Source organism: Crassostrea angulata, chromosome 5, assembly GCF_025612915.1.
Source record: "Crassostrea angulata isolate pt1a10 chromosome 5, ASM2561291v2, whole genome shotgun sequence".
In the NCBI taxonomy this organism is placed as follows: Eukaryota; Metazoa; Mollusca; class Bivalvia; order Ostreida; family Ostreidae; genus Magallana; species Magallana angulata.
In genome coordinates, this window is record NC_069115.1 from 36,193,381 (window position 1) to 36,213,756 (window position 20,376).

Sequence of the window (20,376 nt, forward strand, 5' to 3'; positions counted from 1 at the left end):
AGCTGAGTATTTTAAAAGTGAAAAAATTATTACAATCATGTTCTGTAAATTGTACCATAGGTTGGCCTAGCTGCTTTCTTTTGTTAAAAGTGTGAGATATCTGCATTTCTGAAGACAAATTCAACAAGTTGATCCATGATTATATTCATACAGAACCTAATCATTTGCCAATGTGGGTTTCGGTCAATAAAAAAGGCATTTTGTTTTCATAATCAAATACTATTCTATGAATACTCTTGTAGATCCAGAAGATCCAATACATGATAAAACAGTTGATGTCATCTCAGTAATTAAGATCATTAGAGAGAAGAAAACAAGACCAAGTATGTTATTTTAATTAGTTAACAACAATTTTTTATAGTGATTTTAGTATTTAGAAATAAAACACATGAGTCAATAATAAGGAAAAAAAAATTTGGTAAATTTTATACCAATTGAAACTGACAAGGCATTTGAATATTATATTTTCTTTACAGAGCTTGAGCTTCCTTATGACCATGACAGAAAAGGACCAAGTATGATATAGAAATAACAATTTCTACTTGACGAATAAAATTTAGATTAGATGATGACCATAGTTATTAACACCTTAAACTTTATATAAACTTTTTATGATAAGGTTATGGAACCAGCTTTTGATTTAACTTTATAACCCACAGGAATTCAACTCAATCTCACTGAATGCATGTCTTAAAAATATCTTCTATGCATGGTTTTGTTAAAATTTGTTCACTTATGGAATTTTCATTTTTCTCTGTTTGTTTAATACCCCATTCATGAAACAAAAATTTGCCCTAAACTGGTAAAGCGTTTTGATTTTTATACCCCCCAGAAATGAAGTTTGAGGGGTATATAGGAATCGCCTTGTCCGTCTGTCCATCCATCTGTGTGCATCTTCGTGTCTGGTCCATATCTTTCTTATAAAGAAGCATTGGAAGTTCTTACTGCACACAAAGATTGCTTATGTCCTAAGATTGTGTCGTGACCTTGATCCAAGGTCAAACTGGGAAGGTCAAGGTCACTGGCAGAAAAAGTGCAAAATTTGTGTCTGGTCCGTATCTTTTTTATGGATAAACATTGGAAGTTCTTACTTCACACAAAGATTGATTATGGCCTAATGGTGTATCATGACCTTGATCCAAGGTCATTTGGGCAAGATCAAGGTCACTGGCAGAAAAAGTGCAAAATTCGTATCCGGTCTGTATCTTTCTTATGGAGAAATTTTGGAAGTTCTTAATTCACTTAAAGATTGCTTATGACCTAAGGATGTGTCATGACCCTGACCCAAGGTCAATTGAGGAAGTTCAAGGTCATTGTTTAAAAGATGCTTAATTCCTGTCTGTATCATGTCTTGTATTAATGGAAATAATGGAAGCTTGCTTGTCTCAGGCAACATAAAATTATTTTTTAGATTCTCATCCCCATCTTTCTGAAAATGACCTGCCCCGATGTATTTTTTTTTTTTTTGAAAAAAAAATGAGTGGGAAAAAAAATTTGGAAAAAAATCGGGCTCAGTATGCCAATAATTCAAAATGTTTATGTTAAATGGCTGCTTGACATGTGGATTTTTGTTTGATTCAAATCATGTTTGTTAACATAAGGATGCAAATGTCCTCATGCATTAACAGTTAACTTAAAATAAAATGGAATTAAAGGATAGAAATTGGTTTGTGTACTCATATTAGCATTAACAGCTTTAAAAAATAGAGCAGTTGTTATTTATAGAAAATGGACGGTGAAATAGATTCATCCAATATTTTCTATAATTATAGCAAAAATACATATGTTATGATTTTTTTCTTAGCAGGGGGTATCAATTGTGAGCTTGCTCACAGTACCTCTAGTTTCTTTAAAACATCAAATTCTCTTTCTGTAGAGCTTCATAATGACAATGAAAGTAACAAGTTTATGGAGAAAATCCCATCGAAAATGGATGTTGGTGTCAAAGGAAAAATGGGTATGTTATTAAATTACATGTACAGTATAAGAATAAAAAAAAACATACTGTGAATTCCTTATTTTACGCGTATATTTAATCCCGAGATTCCATAGTTTGTTTCAAATGGCGAGAACATTAAATCGCGATCACCAACTTTTTTGTTATTATTTCCTTAGACCTATAGTTTAAAACTGTCTGAAAAATAAAAGCTAGCTTTTAAAATCCGCAAGGATTGCTTCTCACGAATTTACGCAGAACTTAATTCCTGGCGTTTAATGAGGAATCTACAGTATTTCAATACAACATGTTTGGTTTTTTAGGTCACCTGAGTCACTCAGGTGACCTATTGCAATTGGTCTTCGTCCGTCGTCGTGCGTTAACAATTTTACATTTTTAACTTCTTCTTGAAAACTACCAGGCCAATCGTTACCATTTTTGGTGTGAAGCATCTCTATGGTAAGAAGAATCTAAATTGTGAAATTTATGGCTCTACCACCCCTGGGGTGCCACGGGCGGGGCCAAATATGCAAAAAAAGCCAAATTTTAAAAAATCTTCTTCTCTACTTCCACACATGTGAGGAAAAAACTGAATGCATGGTTATGATGTCCATGAGGCCCTCTACCAAAATTGTGAAATTTATGGCCCCTGGGTCAGGGGTTCTGGCTCTAGGGTGGGGCCAATATGGCCATATAGTAAAAATGTATTAAATCTTAGAAAATCTTCTTCTTACTACCATATATATTTGTTAAAAATTAAATGCATGATTATGATGTCCATGAAGCCCTCTTCCTAAATTGTGAAATTCATGACCCCTGGGTCAGGGGTTCAGGCTCTAGGGTTGGGCCAATATGGCCAAATAGTAAAAATGTATTAAATCTTAGAAAATCTTCTTCTCTACTATCATATATATTTGTTAAAAACTAAATGCATGGTTATGATGTCCATGAAGCCCTCAACGTAAATTGTGAAATTCATGACACCTCGGTCAGGGGTTCAGGCTCTAGGGTGGGGCCAATATGGCCATATAGTAAAAATGTATTAAATCTTAGAAAATCTTCTTCTCTACTCTCATATATATTTGTTAAATACTAAATGCATGATTTTGATGTCCATGAAGCCCTCTACCTAAATTGTGAAATTCATGACCCCTGGGTCAGGGGTTCAGGCTCTAGGGTGGGGCCAATATGGCCAAATAGTAAAAAATGTATTAAATCTTAGAAAATCTTCTTCTCTACTACCATATATATTTGTTAAAAACTAAATGCATGGTTATGATATCCATGAAGCCCTCTACCTTAATTGTGAAATTCATGACCCCTCGGTCAGGGGTTCAGGCTCTAGGGTGGGGCCGATATGGCCAAATAGTAAAAATGATTTAAATCTTAAAAAATCTTCTTCTCTACTCCCACACATGTGGGCAAAAAACTGAATACATGGTTATGATATCCACAATCTCCTTTACCTAAATTGTGAAATTCATGGCCCCTGGGTCAGGGGTTCAGGACATGAGGGGGGGGGGGCAATATGGCAATAAAGTGTTAATGCATATAATGTTTAAAAATCTTCTTCTCTATTCTCACACATCTGTATAAAAAAAAACGACTAATAATTATGTTTACCAGGAAGTCCTCTACTGAAATTTTAATTTTCATGTCCCCTGGGGTATGGGTTTTGACTCTAGGGCAGGGCCAAAATGGATGTATAGATGTTAATGCATATAACGTTAAAAAATTATCTTCTTTACTCCCACACACCTGAAAGGAAAACTAAATTCATTATTTTGTAGACCAGATTTTTTAGTTTTTCACCAAAATTATAGGTTTCACAGTTCTTTTTGAATTAAATGTGGTTGTCATTACAAATTTATAATTTTTCTACTCCAGTATGAAACCTAATTAATTAGATGCATATATGAGACTCCATGACAAGTTTGTGTATTGGATATATGCTACTCAGGTGACCGTTAAGGCCAATTGGCCTCTTGTTTTTTCATATAACCATAATCATTTTACACATGTATGAGGAAAACTTCTTGTTTTTATAAGCAAATATAAAATGCTGTCTTCATTTAATAGATACCAATAACGACGTACACCTTAGCTTTGATGAAATTGAAAATAATGAACTGATGGATGTCAACTCCCCGTTAAAAAAATCAAGACCACGTATGTAATAAACTATTTAAAGATGAAACAATGAAAATAATCAAACTGAAATAAAAATTCTTTTATTCCAAAAGAAATTAAATATGAATATCGTACATGTATATACTATCACTGTAAGACCTCTCAATGACCACAACTATTTACCATTGAAAACGATTGGAACCATCCAAGAGATACTTGGTATGCTATCAACAGAATTGAAGAACCTTTTGTCGACTTGAATTTATTTATTAACCGGGTTTTCAAAATTAAAAAAATTTGGTCATTTAAATGGTGAAAATGGCAGGCAGATCAATTGTATATATATTAGGGGTGTTCTTATTACTAGGAATTGGATTTGTGATAATTTTTCGAAAAAAAAATACTAGCTGTTGAATTTGTCATTTTTCACATATATTGCATATAGGTTACATACCCTAATTGTATAGATAACTCCTCCTACTGTTTTCAAGATAGGAAATAGTTGTTTTGCAGATCAATTGTACATATATCAGAGATGTGTAAATTACTTGGATTTAGATTTTTGATAATTTTTGGAAAAAATATCAACTGTGGAATTTGTTATTTTTTTGGCAAAATATCGCATCTAGTACCCCATTACTTTGTATATTAGGTAGTGTTCATCAATTCAAGGTTGACAAATATATTATGGATACTGTTCATACAAAAGAAAACCCAGTTACTGTCATATTGACAGCTTTTCTCTTGTTTTTTCATTATTTTAGTCAAAAGCTATGTATCAGATATAATTGTAATACATACATATGTACTCATACTGAAAATCTGTTTTTATTAATTTTGATGAATTTCTTATTCTTTCAGGTTCAACACTGTACCTTGTAACAAAATCGTTACTGATTTTTGTCATACCGGCAGTTCTCATTTACATGATTTGTGCTAGTGCCAGAGGAAATGAACCAGGGGATCTCCAACCCAGACAGCTTAAACCGGTAAATACAAACTCATAATTAGTGCATTACGTTAAAAGGGTATGCAGTGACTTGAACCATGTTTCTAGGTATAAATTCAAGGTTATGTCAGAGTTATAAATAAAATTCTTGTCCGGAGCATATCTTCTCTCCCTTTGGTCCAATCTAGTTCATACTTTACTCACAGAGTGTCTATGGTCAAAGGATGTGCATTGACCTTGAATGAAGTTTCTAGGTCAAGGCCATATCAGAGCATGCAAATATCCTTTCTTCATAGCATGTATACTTTCCACTTAGCCCTGATAGGCTAATACTTCACATAAACAGAGCTTATGAACAACAGGTGTGTAGTGACCATGAACCATGTTTCAAAATCTAAATTTAAGGCCATAGCAGAATGATACGACAAATCCTTGTCCGGAGCATATCTTTTCTCCCCTTGGTCTAATTTAGCTCATACTTCTCTCAAAGTGTGTCTATGGTCGTAGGGTGTGCATTGACCTTGAATGAAGTTTCTAGGTCAAGGTCATATCAGACCATGCAAATATTCTTTTTTTCAGAGCATATATACTTTCCACTTAGCCCTAATTGGCTAATGCTTCACATAAACAGAGCTTTTGAATAATTGGTGTGTAGTGACTTTGAACCAATTTTCAAGATTAAATATGAAGTTCATAGCAGAATTATATGAAAAATCCTTGTTTTGAGCATATTTTTCTCTCCCTTTGCTCCAATCTGGCTCATATTTCACCCACATGGTGCCTTTGATCAAAGGGTATGCAGTGACCTTGAATGATGTTTGTAGATCAAGTGTCAAAGTCATATCAGATTAAACAAAGATCCTTTCCACTCATGCTAGCTGGAAAATTTCAAAGTTATAGGTCAAGGTCAAAGCAAAATCTCTGAAATTTTTTTTCCTCCTATTATCCACTATTTAAGTGGGGCTCTTTGAGATGCTCACTATCTCAATGTTGTCTAGTTCTATTTATGTAGAGATTCTGTGTAGGGCACACCCAAATATTGTTTGTTCTGTCTGCCATAGAAATTAATACCTTCTCCAGAGAAGAGGGCATATTTCTTTGCTATAATGTTCTTTGATATGTTTGATGCTTGCTATTCAAGCCCCCTTAAATGAAGTTTAGAATAAAAATGTTACCCTGATAACCTATAGTAATGCAAGCTTGAAATCAATTGTTGTATACCCACATTCAGTGTCAAAAAGGTGCTTGTGATTAAGACAGAAGGTGGGTTTCTGCTAATGTTTTGAAATGAGTATGTAATGAGCTACATTGGTATTTTTTGTGTAGGGAAAAGAAGGGGGTTACAATCAGTTCCTGGGGGGAAAGGACAGTGAGGACTCGCAGCAGACAGGCATTCACCGCCCAAATAGATACCCCACTCCAACGGGCACCGAGAACGAAAACAGCGGACAAGGTCATTTAGTTGTCAATTATAACATGAGAAGGCATAATAAAAAGTAGATATTTCTTATCTTAATTGTTGTCTCATTTTTACATAAAATTAGATTTAGGTACATTGCATTGTATAATTCGTGTATGGGGAATACCATGTACTATGAAATCAATTGCCCTTCTACAAAGATATGTTCAGGTTCGAATGGGATGATGTCTATATGAATAATAATCTGTGCTGAAGATGCTCTACTCGGTAGCCAGATCAGGAATTATTCAAACTGATATTTTTCTAGGTACTAGAATTGTATGATGTGTTTTTTCAAACACCAGATTACCAACAAATCTTTCATTTCTTTTTAACAGATGTTGCCAAAAGGAAAACCCTGGATGTATTAATCAAGAAAGACTTGCAAAAAAAGGAGAGAGAAAAGCAAAAGAATATGGAAAGAGAGCAGATGGAACAAGAGAAGAAGGAAGCAGAAAAACATCGAGAAGAGACCAAGAAAGAAGCAAAGAATGACAAGACAAATGATGGAAAGCCTCACGTTCCAAAGAAGAGTCGATTTGTAAGTTGATAAGGTGTATCTAACTTTATCTTCAGTTGAAAAAATACTGAAGCAGTGATCCTTTAAGTTTTTGGTGAAATCATTTTGTCACTTGTTCAGATCTCATAGGGGCTACTGTATATGTTTATCAATGTTTAGTATTTTGGGAGAAAAGCTAAGTCCAAATAAATGAACGTCAATTAATTTTGTGGTTTATATACAATAGTAAAGGTCCATATACAAAAGTAAAAAGATCTGCACATGGGTATAGTCCACTAATGCATTTTCCATAGGCAATAATGTTAACGTTAGAGTTCATAGCTCTAGAAAGTAAAAGTAGGGAATTTCACAGTTTTGGAAAGGGTGTACATCAAACAATTTCAATTCTTTTCTTCAAATGATAATTCAATTTTGACACTTGCTTTTAAAATTGCAAATCCTCTTTTCTGACATGTGTCAAGCATTTTGATTTAAAATGTCCCAATAAATGTATATACATTCTGCAAGTATAGGAACTATTTTGCTTAAGGTCACTACTTTGTTGTCCTACCGATTCTAAAAACATCTAGAGGGATATACCCACATAGCCCTTTCATTTTTAGTTAGTGTTTATTATAGATTAGGAATCGGTATGGCTTAGTTATATAGGGGGGAAATCGGGACCCTAGACTCACTTCGAGCGATCAAAGTTCGAGCCATCGAGAGTTACCTGTAGTACTGTTTACTGGGAAATATTCACCCCAGTTTTATTTTCGCCCCTTTCGCCCTCGTTTTCAAAGGGCTAATTTAAGACTGGGCAAATTCTATATTGCAAATAATATCTATGTTAACACAACTGCGTATGGGCGAATTCAAGATGGGGCGAAACCGTTTATAATTGTTAAAGGGTGAAAATAACATGGGACAAAAATAACCCTGTTTACAGTATATTTAAAAATAAAATGACAAATGTATCTGTGTAATTTTTGTATTTAAATTGTTGTTATATTTATTAAAGGATACAGATGATGAAGAGGATGAAAGTTCATTACCTCCAACTCCAGTCAAGGGGAGGTCAATGTTTAAAAAACGGGTGAAAAGGAGAAGCCCTTCTCCACAGAAGTTTAAATCAGAGGAGAAAAAGCAGATGGGCATTGTGAGTATCTCAAAATGGTTAATTTTTGGTTCAAATATATCATGTTTTTACCTGAGACGAAGTTGGGAGAGCTAATGCTACCCAAATTTACCGAATATAATAAATACATGTACTTTTTTCTAGAAATTTCCTTATGAGAAAGGGGTCCGTATTATACACCCAAATAGAATTTTGACTCTTTTTTCAACAGATAAAACATTGGCTATCGTAATTTAGTAAGGAAACGATACTTTTGTTTGTTTACCACATTTTTTAAACAGGTGAATTCATTTGGTTGATTCAGCAGAAAATGTTTTGCTCTCAATCGGTCGATAGATAAATTGTATTAAAATGACCATTCAAAATTTATATAAACTGTTTATTCAGCAATCCGAGCTGTGCATTCACCATCTCTGTGTACGCTGCCATTATAACTGTTATTTAAAATAGATCTGTGCAATAAATCCTGATTCCTGGCCTGATTGAGTTAGCTTACCATGTGTTTTTCATTACAATGTATTGATAAGCGTTTTAAGACAAATGATTAATGATTAACTACTATTAATAAAAATAAAACAACTTTAATATCTTTTATATTATATATATATATATATTTATATCTTTAAAGATTTTCTTCTTCCTTATTTTTATATTTACATTCAGTGTATATTTCCTCTTATGCTTGCATTGGAAATCTACAACATTCAATTTTCTTTGAATACACTTTGCTAATTCATGCGCCTTGAGCACAAATATAATATCTTCACGTGTTTTTAGTATATTTATTTTTGTAAGATTAAATAAAACTTTCAATCTTACATAACCAATTTGATATGTACTTTTGAAAAACAATCGTTAAATTATATCTACTGCTTAATAATAAAGATTTTTCTCCACAAAGTTTCTGGCACTATATATCTTGTCGCAGAAGCTAACTAAATAACATGTTAATATGGCTGCTCCATGTATGTTTCATATTCCTGACTAAGAACGCAAATAGTGGCTTTATAGCGGCGATACACAATATTTCAAATAGACATTTAACTCGCCTCTGGTCACGGTAAGATTATTCTTTCTATATCTACATGTACTTATCACATTTTTACAGTCATGTTTAGGAGAATCAGCTCCTGTGTATGAATCATCTGGACCATTTTATGATGTTAATAAATGTGAACAAGAACGGAAAATACTGGAGTGCACTGACAATTCAAAAGTCAAAGCTTGCATTCGGGATAATGATGAAAAATCACTGTTGGCTGTCTGCACTATAAATATCTGTCTTTATGGTAAGTATGTAGATGTCCTATTACACTCTTCCTTAAATTATGATAGGAATGTTAGTTTCTTATTAAACATGTTAAACATGTATGTAATTTTTACAAATTTTCACATGATTGTAGCATTACATCGTAAAACATATTATAGTAACAAAACTGCTATGTGATGACTAAATTAAATGTATCTTGATGTATCCAAGATAATTTGATAAGTTGGATGAAATGCTTAATTTTCACGACATGCTTGTGTAGAAAATATTTTAAAATGATGGAGGCATTGATTTAGTAGTTGTAGTGTTTTGAATTATTATTTTGGGACAAGAAAGATCTTGAAAACCCATAGCAAAAATTGGTTCACTGAATGTGAGTAGGTGTGTATGTGATGAATTTGTAAAATTATCAAATCAAATAAAGTCATTTGATTAGTGTACATTATATGCAACAGAGTTAAAATGGATTCTTTATATAATTCTACTGTCTACAACACATATTATGTTAAAACAGATCAAGCATGTCCAAAGGTGACCAGAGATCTCAACAATGCTTCAGTTGTTGATAGCCAATATAACCAGTGTCAAAGTTGCAAAAATAGAGAAAGTTTACAGAGCAGACTAAATGGTAAGCACAAGAGTTACAGTACAGCTCACGAGTATCCCAACAAAAACACTGGCCACCATGTTAAAAAGTCCACACCATGCTGAGTGTGGAAGTGTCGATGCCTTTATAATTTGATCTACTGTTCTATTTGAGGGCCTCAGAACAAGAAAAAACACAGCTAGTGTTTGCAATACAACACAGACAGTTTATACCATAGAGTAGAGCACAATCTTTACCTGTTAAAAATGGAAGATTCAATAGTAATTAAAAAATTTTGATATTTATTATTTTATTAACATAAGAAAAACCAAGTAAAAAAAAACCAAAAACTCAGAAATATAAAGTTACCAAAAATAAATTACAAAACACACATTTAAATTAGACCTATGCGATTGTTATAATGGTGTATTTATGTTGAGATAAGACAGAAAATAATTGCCAACATTTTCAAAGGATTGATCAAAATAGTTTCATTCTTTTTTAGCTCACCTGAGCCAAAGGCTCAAGTGAGCTTTTCTGATCACAATTTGTCCGTTGTCTGTCGTCGTTGTCGTTGTCGTCGGCGTTGGCGTTGTAAACTTTTCACATTTTCATCTTCTTCTCAAGAACCACTGGGCAGATTTCAACCAAATTTGGCACAAAGCACCACTAGGTGAAGGGGATTCAAGTTTGTTCAAATGAAGGGCCACGCCCTCTTTAAAGGGGAGATAATTGAGAATTATTGAAAATTTGTTGGTATTTTTCAAAAATCTTCTTCTCAAAAACTATTCAGCCTGAAAAGCTCAAACTTGTGTGGCGGCATCCTCAGGTAGTGTAGATTCAAGTTTGTTCAAATTATGGTCCCCAGGGGTAGGGAGGGGCCACAATGGGGGGATCAAGTTTTACATAGAAATATATAGACAAAATCCTTAAAAATCTTCTTCTAAAAAACTATCAGGCCAGAAAAGCTCAAATTAAAATGGGAGCCTCCTCAGATAGTGTAGATTCAAGTTTGTTCAAATCATGGTCCCCGGGGGTAGGGTGGGGCCTCAATGGGGGGATCAAGTTTTACATAGGAATATATAGAGAAAATCTTTAAAAATCTTCTTCTAAAACATTATTAGGCCAGAGAAGCTCAAATCAAAGTGGAAGCTTTCTCAGGTAGTGTAGATTCAAGTTTGTTCAAATCATGGTCCCCAGGGGTAGGGTGGGGCCACAATGGGGGGATCAAGTTTTACATAGGAATATATAGAGAAAATCTTTAAAAATCTTCTTCTAAAAAATTATTAGGCCAGAAAAGCTCAAATAAAAGTGGAAGCTTCCTCAGGTAGTGTAGATTCAAGTTTGTTCAAATCATGGTCTCCGGGGCTAGGGTGGGGCCACAATTAGGGGATCAAGTTTTACATAGAAATATATAGACAAAATCTTTAAAAATCTTCTTCTAAAAAACTATCAGGCCAGAAAAGCTCAAATTAAAATGGAAGCATCCTCAGGTAGTGTAGATTCAAGTTTGTTCAAATTATAGTCCCCGGGGGTAGGGTAGGGCCACAAGAGGGGGGTCATGTTTTACATAGGAATATACAGAATTTTTTTTTAAAAATCTTCTTCTCAAAAACTATAAGGTCAGAAAAGCTTAAATTTGAGTGGAAGCATCCTCAGATAGTGTAGATTCAAGTTTGTTCAAATCATGCTCCCCAGGGGTAGGGTGGGGCCACAATTAGGGGATCAAGTTTTACATAGAAATATATAGACAAAATCTTTAAAAATCTTCTTCTAAAAAACTATCAGGCCAGAAAAGCTCAAATTAAAATGGAAGCATCCTCAGGTAGTGTAGATTCAAGTTTGTTCAAATTATGGTCCCCGGGGGTAGGGTGGGGCCACAAGAGGGGGGTCATGTTTTACATAGGAATATATCGAAATTTTTTTTAAAAATCTTCTTCTCAAAAACTATAAGGCCAGAAAAGCTTAAACTTGAGTGGAAGCATCCTCAGATAGTGTAGATTCAAGTTTGTTCAAATCATGGTCCCCAGGGGTAGGGTGGGGCCACAATTAGGGGATGAATTTTTATATAGGAATATATAGAGAAAATCTTTAAAAAAATTTCTTTTCAAAACTTTATGGCCAAGAAAGCTCAAATTGTAACCATCCTCAGATAATGTAGATTCAAGTTTGTTCAAATCATGGTCCCTGGGGGTAGGGCGGGGCCACAATGGGGGATAAATTTTTATATATAGAGAAAATCTTTAAAAATCTTCTTCTCAAAACTATAAGGCCAGGAAAGCCCAAATTTAAGTGGAAGCATCCCAAGATCGTAAAGATTCAAGTTTGTTTAAATAATAGTCATGGGGTATGGTGAGGCCACAATGGGGGATGAATTTTTACATAGGAATATATAGAAAAAATCTTTATTATCTTCTTTTTAAAGACTATTTGGCCAGAAAAGCCTAAACTTGTGTAGAGGCATCCTCGGATAGTGTAAATTCAAGTTTGCAAAATCACAGTCCCTAGTGATAGGGCTGGGCCGTGACGGCAGTTTGAATTTTTACATAGGAATATATAGAGTAAAATCTTTAAAAATATTCTGGGAAAGTTTTCGGTCCAAAACTCAGTACTTAGTGTGAAAGCACAGGTTATGCAGATTTAAGTTTGATGAAACCATGATTCCCTAGAGAGAAAAGGGGGGCCACGAAATGGAGGGGGGGGGGGGGGTAAATTGGAATAGAGAAAAATCTTCTTACAGGTACAACAACAAAAGGGGCTTGGTATTTACCCAAAAAAAGAGGTGGATAAAAATTGACAGATTTTCTATTTTTTTAGCAAGATCTACTGTACTTAGTTGTCAAGATATTTTGATACTGTAATGCTAATTTGATTAGAATTAAGGCAATTGTTGCTCAGGTGAGCGATGTGGCCCCTGGGCCTCTTGTTTAATTATACAGTATATTTTTCGGTCCATTTTTATCTCTTATATTTGACTATAGTAATTTAGACCATATTTTAAGCAGGAAGAATCATAATGGTAGACACTTTGTTGTATTGTCTTCCGTTATCTTTTCTCACTTTACTCTAGACTATTAAAAAAATAGACTGATGAAAACAGTTGTACTTTCTCAAACTTAAAGTTTATATATTTAGTGTACCTGGTAATTTCAAATCCATTTTCTTTCTATAATATATGTTTTGTAATATATATACATGTACAGTAGATCGGTAGATAAAAGTGTCATCCGCTCAACTTGGGTTGATGTCTCAGGTAATGATATCCACGGACTGACACAGTGGCCACAGAGTTATACTGTGGCATTCAACACTGTGCTTTTTCTTGAATTTTTCAATAAAAATATTACATGGTACACAGTGTGACACAGACCATTTTTCACTGTTTTTTTCCAGTGTAGGTGTCGGAATACTTGTGAGCTGTATAGTAGATATTGTTAATGTTTGTTAAAAATTGCTTGACATTTAGACATGTTTTTAGATTGTTATTATAAAGCCATATACAGCAAAGTCTCCTGTATATAGTACATACTTGTGTGTAATACACCCCTTCCTCCCTCCCCCAACCCCCAGCCCCAAAAAGCTGTAGAAAAAATACATGCTTAAGCAACATAAGTCAACAGGCGGCTGACTGTAATTTATGTATTATTTAAAAGTCTTCATCACTACTAGTTACTGGGCTTCTAGCAGACAAAACTTAAAATCAGGAGAATAGGCCTTCATGGGGCCTCTTCTAAAATTCTGACATTTAGTTTAATATGCTTATTCATACTTGAAAGATACAGTTCTTAGGTGACCTAGTATTATTTAATTAAGAATGGTTATATCTTGTATAGAATTATTTATCCAAGAGGAGAGGGTATTTAATTCTAAATTCTAATCAGACTGCTTAATAACTGCCTTTCACTTTGCCTTGGAAAACTTATTGGTACCTTCAGTTACCTACATGTAAGTTGTTTTTTTTTGTAGAATACGGCAATGTTGGAGCCGAATGCTTGAATATTTCTGGCACCAGTCCACAACCTATCGGAACCAGTAAGTATGCCAGCTTTTTATGATATGTACATACCAATTATAGGCATAGTTAGAAAAAGGGAAATAGAATACCTGCCAAACTGCAGGCAGAGAGTGAAATAAGACTGTCACTCCAGGGCTTTCCTACTCAGACTGCTTAATAACTGCCTTTCACTTTGCCCTGGGAAACTTATCGGTCAAATTGTCATTTGGCCATATTAGATTAAATATATATTCTATTTTAGGAATTTCTGTGCATTGTTTGCTTGTAGCTATAAACTGTATGCATGTTGATTGTGCATTATGAATAAAACTACCGGTATGAATATCGTAAAGTATTGTATGCATGTTGACTGTGCATTATGAAGAAAACTAGCGGTATGAATATCGTAAAGTATTGTATGCATGTTGACTGTGCATTATGAAGAAAACTAGCGGTATGAATATTGTAAAGTATTGTATGCATGTTGACTGTGCATTATGAAGAAAACTAGCGGTATGAATATCGTAAAGTATTGTGTATAATACGCACCCCCAAAGTTGACCAAAAATGGCGAAAAAACAGGAGGTCCTACATGTATGTATAACACGCACCCAAAAAATGGCGAAATCAATGGCCGCCATTTCCCCTTAAAAATTTGGATGTTTCATTATAATTTTTTAACCCAAGCGCAATTACTGTAATTTCGTGATCGGAACATGGCCCAAATGATATTAGAGTCAAACTTCTTACAATTTTACTTAAAAAGGACGGCATGATTTACAGGGGCGGTATCAAATATCATATGACACTTCGTAAAGAGTTTCTTGTACAACAGCTGAGAAGTTGAAGATCATCATACGTAGAGAAGAACGGCAACAGAGCTTTGTGCTTAAAATAAATAATGGTTGCAGATACATGTATAAACCAAAACAACATCAAAAGAAATGATTTAATTGATTAATTATAGTCAAACTCTGTAAAGCAATAACGTTTAACTGCATAACTAGCTGGACACGAAGTAATCAAGTTTAATAAAATCAGAATAATTGCTAATCTTCATGCACTAGACAAGTGCATGCTTATGACACCAGAAATTGTTAAACAAACATTGACCACGCGCTGAGTCAACAGGTGGCTGCTTACATAATGGCAAATACACTGGCGGTATTTAAACTTGTTTGATGCAAGGAATAGTGTTGAGAGATGATAAATATTTCAATACATGGAAATAAAACTAAGGATATGGTATTTCTGATGCATTAAATTTAGTATACACTCATACAACTTGCATAACCCGCTATATCGGCAGTCACTACTCCCGTGGTATCAAGAATCACGGCTTGAAAAAATGGGGTAAAATTTTGGTCCTATGTAAAACACGCACCCCCCACTTTTGATCAAATTTTCATATCTTGAACCTTCGGATATCGCAAAGATTTTACTTAGTCCCAACAAGTTTGATACACCAAGTTTAACTGTAGTTTTAAAATATCATATGTACTTGAATATTATTATCTTGCATATTCAGGATATATATCTTATTTTAGATGAGGATGATGGTTTGGATCTGAATGTTGCAATTCCAATGTGAGTATGAAATTTGATATCTAATCTAACCACCATCTATTATTTTTTGTCCAGAAGCGAGAGGAATGGCATCTTTTTGCCTAAAAACTCTTTTTACAAACATGTAGTAATTGCCTTTCATGTATGAAAAATTGCTTGCGAATGCTTTTGCATGTTTCTTAGCTCTTAAAAATATTTAAGATTTTTTACCAAACGTTGTTGAGATCTCGGATTGAAGCTTTTATGGTTTTCCATTATGACTATTAAGCTGATTTTATCTTCCCTTTTTTACTCACCTTGGGCCTCTTGTCATATAATATAATAAAGATGGTCTTAGCTTGTAAGGGTGATATGTCATCTTAGTTAGCTTTATAATTTATGGTTACCTAAGTTTAGCTCCTGGAGCTAGGGTACAGATAATCTAAGATTCCTTCGACTCTTTGCTCCCTCTTTAATTAATGAATTGATGTTTACAAGCATATCATATAAAAGCAGGGGTAACAGTCAGAAGACACTTTGACTGGATTAGGGTTTAGATTCCAACTGAAGCTTAAAATGTAAAAATGAGACTCCCTGACAGGTCTATCTATATGGGCTAATGACATTCATGTGTCAATGCCTGTGGGCCTTTTGTTTTGAAAGAACAATTTTTTTTAAAGCTTTAAACTTATTCAAACTTTTGATTTCTTTCAGATCAGTCCTAGTTCCCATTATAGTCCTCGGAATTGGATTAGGAATTGGATTTTGGTGTGTCAAGTATCGAAGAGGTAAACAATTATATATTTCAACTTTAAATTCACCTATACATGTATTAGCTATTGTGCCTTGATGATGTCAACAGAGCAAATGTGAAAATGTAGGAATTATGTCCTGACATCTGTTATACCAGTATTTTTTAGAGCAGATTTCCAATTCAGTATACTGTAAAGACTTGTGTAAGGCACCCACCTGTGTTTAATACTCATCCCCAAAGTTGGATGAATTAAACATGCTGAAAAAAACCCACTGTTCCTATTTATAATATGCACTCAAAAAACAAAGACATTTTCAATCAAGATTTTGAAATGTCATTAATGTGCATGCGTTGATAATGTATTCAAAGCGCTGAAAAGCAGGTCTTAACCAAAACAACAACAAATTAAATAAGTTTTAAATCAAATCATAATTATTGCTAATCTTCCTGCAGTCAAATTACTTGTGAAGCCTGACATGAGACAGGTATATGCTTTATCGGAAATTGTCAACTGGTGGCTGGTTACATGATGGTAAATACACTGACGAGAACTTTTATGTGATTCAGGTGGGATATGAAGGTGAAGACATTGCAGAAAAAATACATAACCACCGTTAGTGGGTGCCGATTATATAAAATTTTTTGCAATGATCGCTAATCTTTCATAACCCAGATGAATTGACTCAAAGAAAGCATTTCAATGTTTATGTTTACAATTAATTACAAATTAATAAATTGCTTGTAAAAGAAAAATTAACCAAATTATTGTTACGGTACATTTATAATACTGGAACCAAAGTCTTCTTACCAAATTCAAACAATAAACCAGAGAATCCTTATGAAAAGGAATTTTAAATTGTATAAACCCTTTTCAAAGAGATAGGCATAAAACTGAAAATAGGTTTTCGAAAAAAATCTAAAAAAAAAAAAAAATGTTGTTTACTTGAAATGAACATTTCAGTTGTATTCAGTTGTATTGTATTTGGTTTAGTAAAATAGCTAGAGCATCGTCATAGTCTCTGATTCGAGCCCCACTGTGGTTACTTGATGGTGTACGTATGTTGTGTCGTTAGCTAGACACTTTGAAATGTCTTAGTCCTTTCAGCTGCAATTGGGTACTGGCTTATGATACTAGCTTACAAATAAATGCAGGTTAACCTGCGATGGACTATATCCCATCCAGGGAGAGTCAATTTTTTGCATCTGCTTAGCCCTATGGAAACCTGCCTCTCCTGGCTAGGAAAAGGGTTTAACTTTAACTTTTTTGTAGGTAGGCATAATCAGCAGAATGGAAACAATGCAAGTCCTGTAGACCAGGAACGAAATGGAGGAGGTTCGATAGAGTTTCAGACTCGGAATGGAGGAGCGGGGTCTGTGCCTCTGATGCAGAATGGAGGAGCGGGGTCTGAGCCTCTGATGCAGAATGGAGGAGCGGGGTCTGAGCCTCTGATGCAGAATGGAGGAGCGGGGTCTGTGCCTCTGATGCAGAATGGAGGAGCGGGGTCTGAGCCTCTGATGCAGAATGGAGGAGTGGGTTCTCAGCTTATGACGCAAAATGGAGAACAGGGGGATGCTGAGGTGTAGTTTGAAAAAATGACAAGGTAATCTAAGAAAAGAAGTGATTATATAAATGAAGGTTGAAGATCATACTACTAGTATTTAATTGATATATGGTAAAAATGTTCTTCTCAAGAACCTCCACACAAGAAATGCCAGTATTTACGTGAAAGCTTGTATACATTGTAAAGATTCTAAATTGATAAAATCGTGACCCCTGGCCAAATACTGGAGCCCCAAGAGAGGTTCAAAGTTTAACATACATGTAGATGAATATTGAGAACTACAATGCAACAATTAGTGATATTGCTATGCAAGCATCATAGATAGTGTCGATTTTAAATTGTTAAAATCATGACCCCCAACTAAAACTAGGGACTAAAAAAGAGGGGAAAGTTTAATATAGAAATATAAATGTTTTTAAAAACCTTCAAGATCTAAAATGCTACAATTTGTGAGATTACTATGCAAGCATCCTCACATAATGCAAATTCTAAATTTTTAAAACCTAGGCCCCCAGAACAATACTGGGGCCTAAATAGGGGCTCAAAGTTCACATAGAAATATATCAGGGAAATATTTAGACATCTTCTAAAGAACCACTGCACCAGAGATGCTAATATTTATTTTAAAACTTGTATATACATTGTAAAATTAGGTCTTCTTGATTCCTAAAACCATAACCCACTGACCAATACTAGAGCCTAAGAATGGTTCAAAGATTAATACAGAAATCTATAACAAAAACATCTGATTTTCTTCCCAAAAACAGTCACCCTAGACTACTTTTTTGGCCCCAAAAGGGGTTCAAAGTTTGACATTGAAATGTATAGGGAAAATGTTTAAAATTCATTTTAGGAACTATAGCGCTACAATTGTGATATTACTATGCAAGCATCGTAAGATAGTGTAGATCGTAACCTGTGTAAATCATAACCTTCAGACTAAAACTGGGACCCAAGAGAGGGTTAATGTTCAACACAGAAATATGCAGGGAAAATTTCTAAAAATCTTCTTTTAGAATCTAAGTTTTAAAAACCGTGAATCATGAACAAATACAAGAATAGAAGAGGGGTTCAAGGTTTAACATACAAGTATTAACAATGTTTAAAAATCTTCTTAATAAAATATAATGCTTTGTTTAGTTTTTTTTTGCTATGTAAGTATGTTCGTACCCTTATATCCTTATATCAAGGTCACAGTGACCTTCTTTTACTTTTCATAAAACTAATATTTATAGCTTATTTTACAACTTTGTACAATTTTTTAAAAGTTAAGGAATATTAGATTGGTCAGTTGATGTATCTTAGGTCAAATGATACGATGTCAAAAAAATGTAGACTTTTTGCCATTGTGTAATGTATTGTAAAATCTTGGAATATATGAGAGTTTAACAATATTTTAAGAATTTCTTATTCAAAAATTTTAAAATAGAATGGTAAAAGAACTGTAACACAGTTGTTTAAGTGGTTGATGTGGCCCATGGGCCTCTTGATTTTGTTCCCAGCATGAAATAGTGCAAAATATTTATCATTCTAAAATAATTCATTTTTAGAAAAATCCAACAGTTTAAAGTAGTATATATGAACTTACTTTGAAGACTTTTTTATTGTATGTTTTTATTAAGTTATACATAGATTTTTTTTTTCTCCAAACATGCAGTTACATGTATTCTAAACATTAATTTAGACTTATTTACTTAACCTTTTATTGCAGCAAATCTACCGGTTATCATTTGTAAAATCGCTGTGTGGACATTTGCTGTCTCTCTGCTTACTTGATGATGTGTGTGAGCTGGAATGTGAAATCTCCGCAAAAAGCCATCAAAACAACTATTTCTTGGACATGATATCTTCTCTTATGCAAGTCTCTTCTGTATCATCATGGCATTCATCTGGAAATAAAATTGTGCAGAGATCCCGAGGATGAAGTCTTTCTTACGTGCTTTTTATGTTGTGTACTGAACGATGGCTGTGAAAACATTAAAACAATTGTCTCTTAGCTGGCTTATGTTTAAATTATATCATTTATTTTCTCTGCATATATTTACTATTGATAATAAAATTTATTTTGTAACTTATTATACCCCACACAACAAATGTTCAGGGGATAAAGTCTGTCAGTCCCGTTTTGTTTTTATTTGTACATTGCAACTCCTTTCAATCTCTACATTATACTCTATGTATCCAGTTTATGAGAATGAATTCATTGTCATTGGCTATACAAATGTACCATATAAATGCATTTGTTTCCATGTAATGGATAGATTTTCAACTTCATAATTGCTTTTAGATTTTTATTCTATTTGTGGAAATAAAAAGAGAAATGTCATTGAGTTTAATTTTCAGTTTGTGAAGTTAATTATCCTCAATTTGTTTAAGTAATAATTGTGACAGTCATAAATTTATTAATCTATATTATATGTATTGGACATGAATGGAAATATTATCATAGTTTTAAAGAACTGAAATGTTCTAACTTCCTTCCTTTTTAGCAAACATTTTGTCTGTTGTCTGTCTGTCCTTCTGTCCATAGGACTGTAAACTTTTCACATTTTCAACA

General features: G+C 33.8%; 1 protein-coding gene across 1 annotated transcript; it reads left to right on the plus strand.

Annotated features, from left to right (window-relative positions):
- The first annotated feature begins 247 nt into the window (after positions 1 to 247).
- Positions 248 to 20,145, plus strand: LOC128185885 (uncharacterized). Its single transcript, XM_052855572.1, has 15 exons — positions 248 to 323; positions 477 to 515; positions 1,877 to 1,957; positions 4,016 to 4,105; positions 4,928 to 5,055; positions 6,342 to 6,468; positions 6,813 to 7,015; positions 7,992 to 8,129; positions 9,217 to 9,397; positions 9,893 to 10,006; positions 13,931 to 13,996; positions 15,506 to 15,545; positions 16,218 to 16,291; positions 17,528 to 17,858; positions 19,531 to 20,145. The coding sequence occupies exons 3-14, from the start codon at positions 1,909 to 1,911 to the stop codon at positions 17,839 to 17,841; spliced, it is 1,524 nt and encodes a 507-aa protein (XP_052711532.1). The 5' UTR covers positions 248 to 323; positions 477 to 515; positions 1,877 to 1,908; the 3' UTR covers positions 17,842 to 17,858; positions 19,531 to 20,145.
- The last annotated feature ends 231 nt before the right edge of the window (positions 20,146 to 20,376 follow it).

Coding starts and splice junctions, on each gene's coding strand:
- LOC128185885 (XM_052855572.1), top strand. CDS start 1,909: ATGGAGAAAATCCCATCGAAAATGGATGTTGGTGTCAAAGGAAAAATG. Junction 5,056..6,341: donor AACCCAGACAGCTTAAACCG/GTAAATACAAAC, acceptor TTTTTTGTGTAG/GGAAAAGAAGGGGGTTACAA. Junction 9,398..9,892: donor TATAAATATCTGTCTTTATG/GTAAGTATGTAG, acceptor ATGTTAAAACAG/ATCAAGCATGTCCAAAGGTG.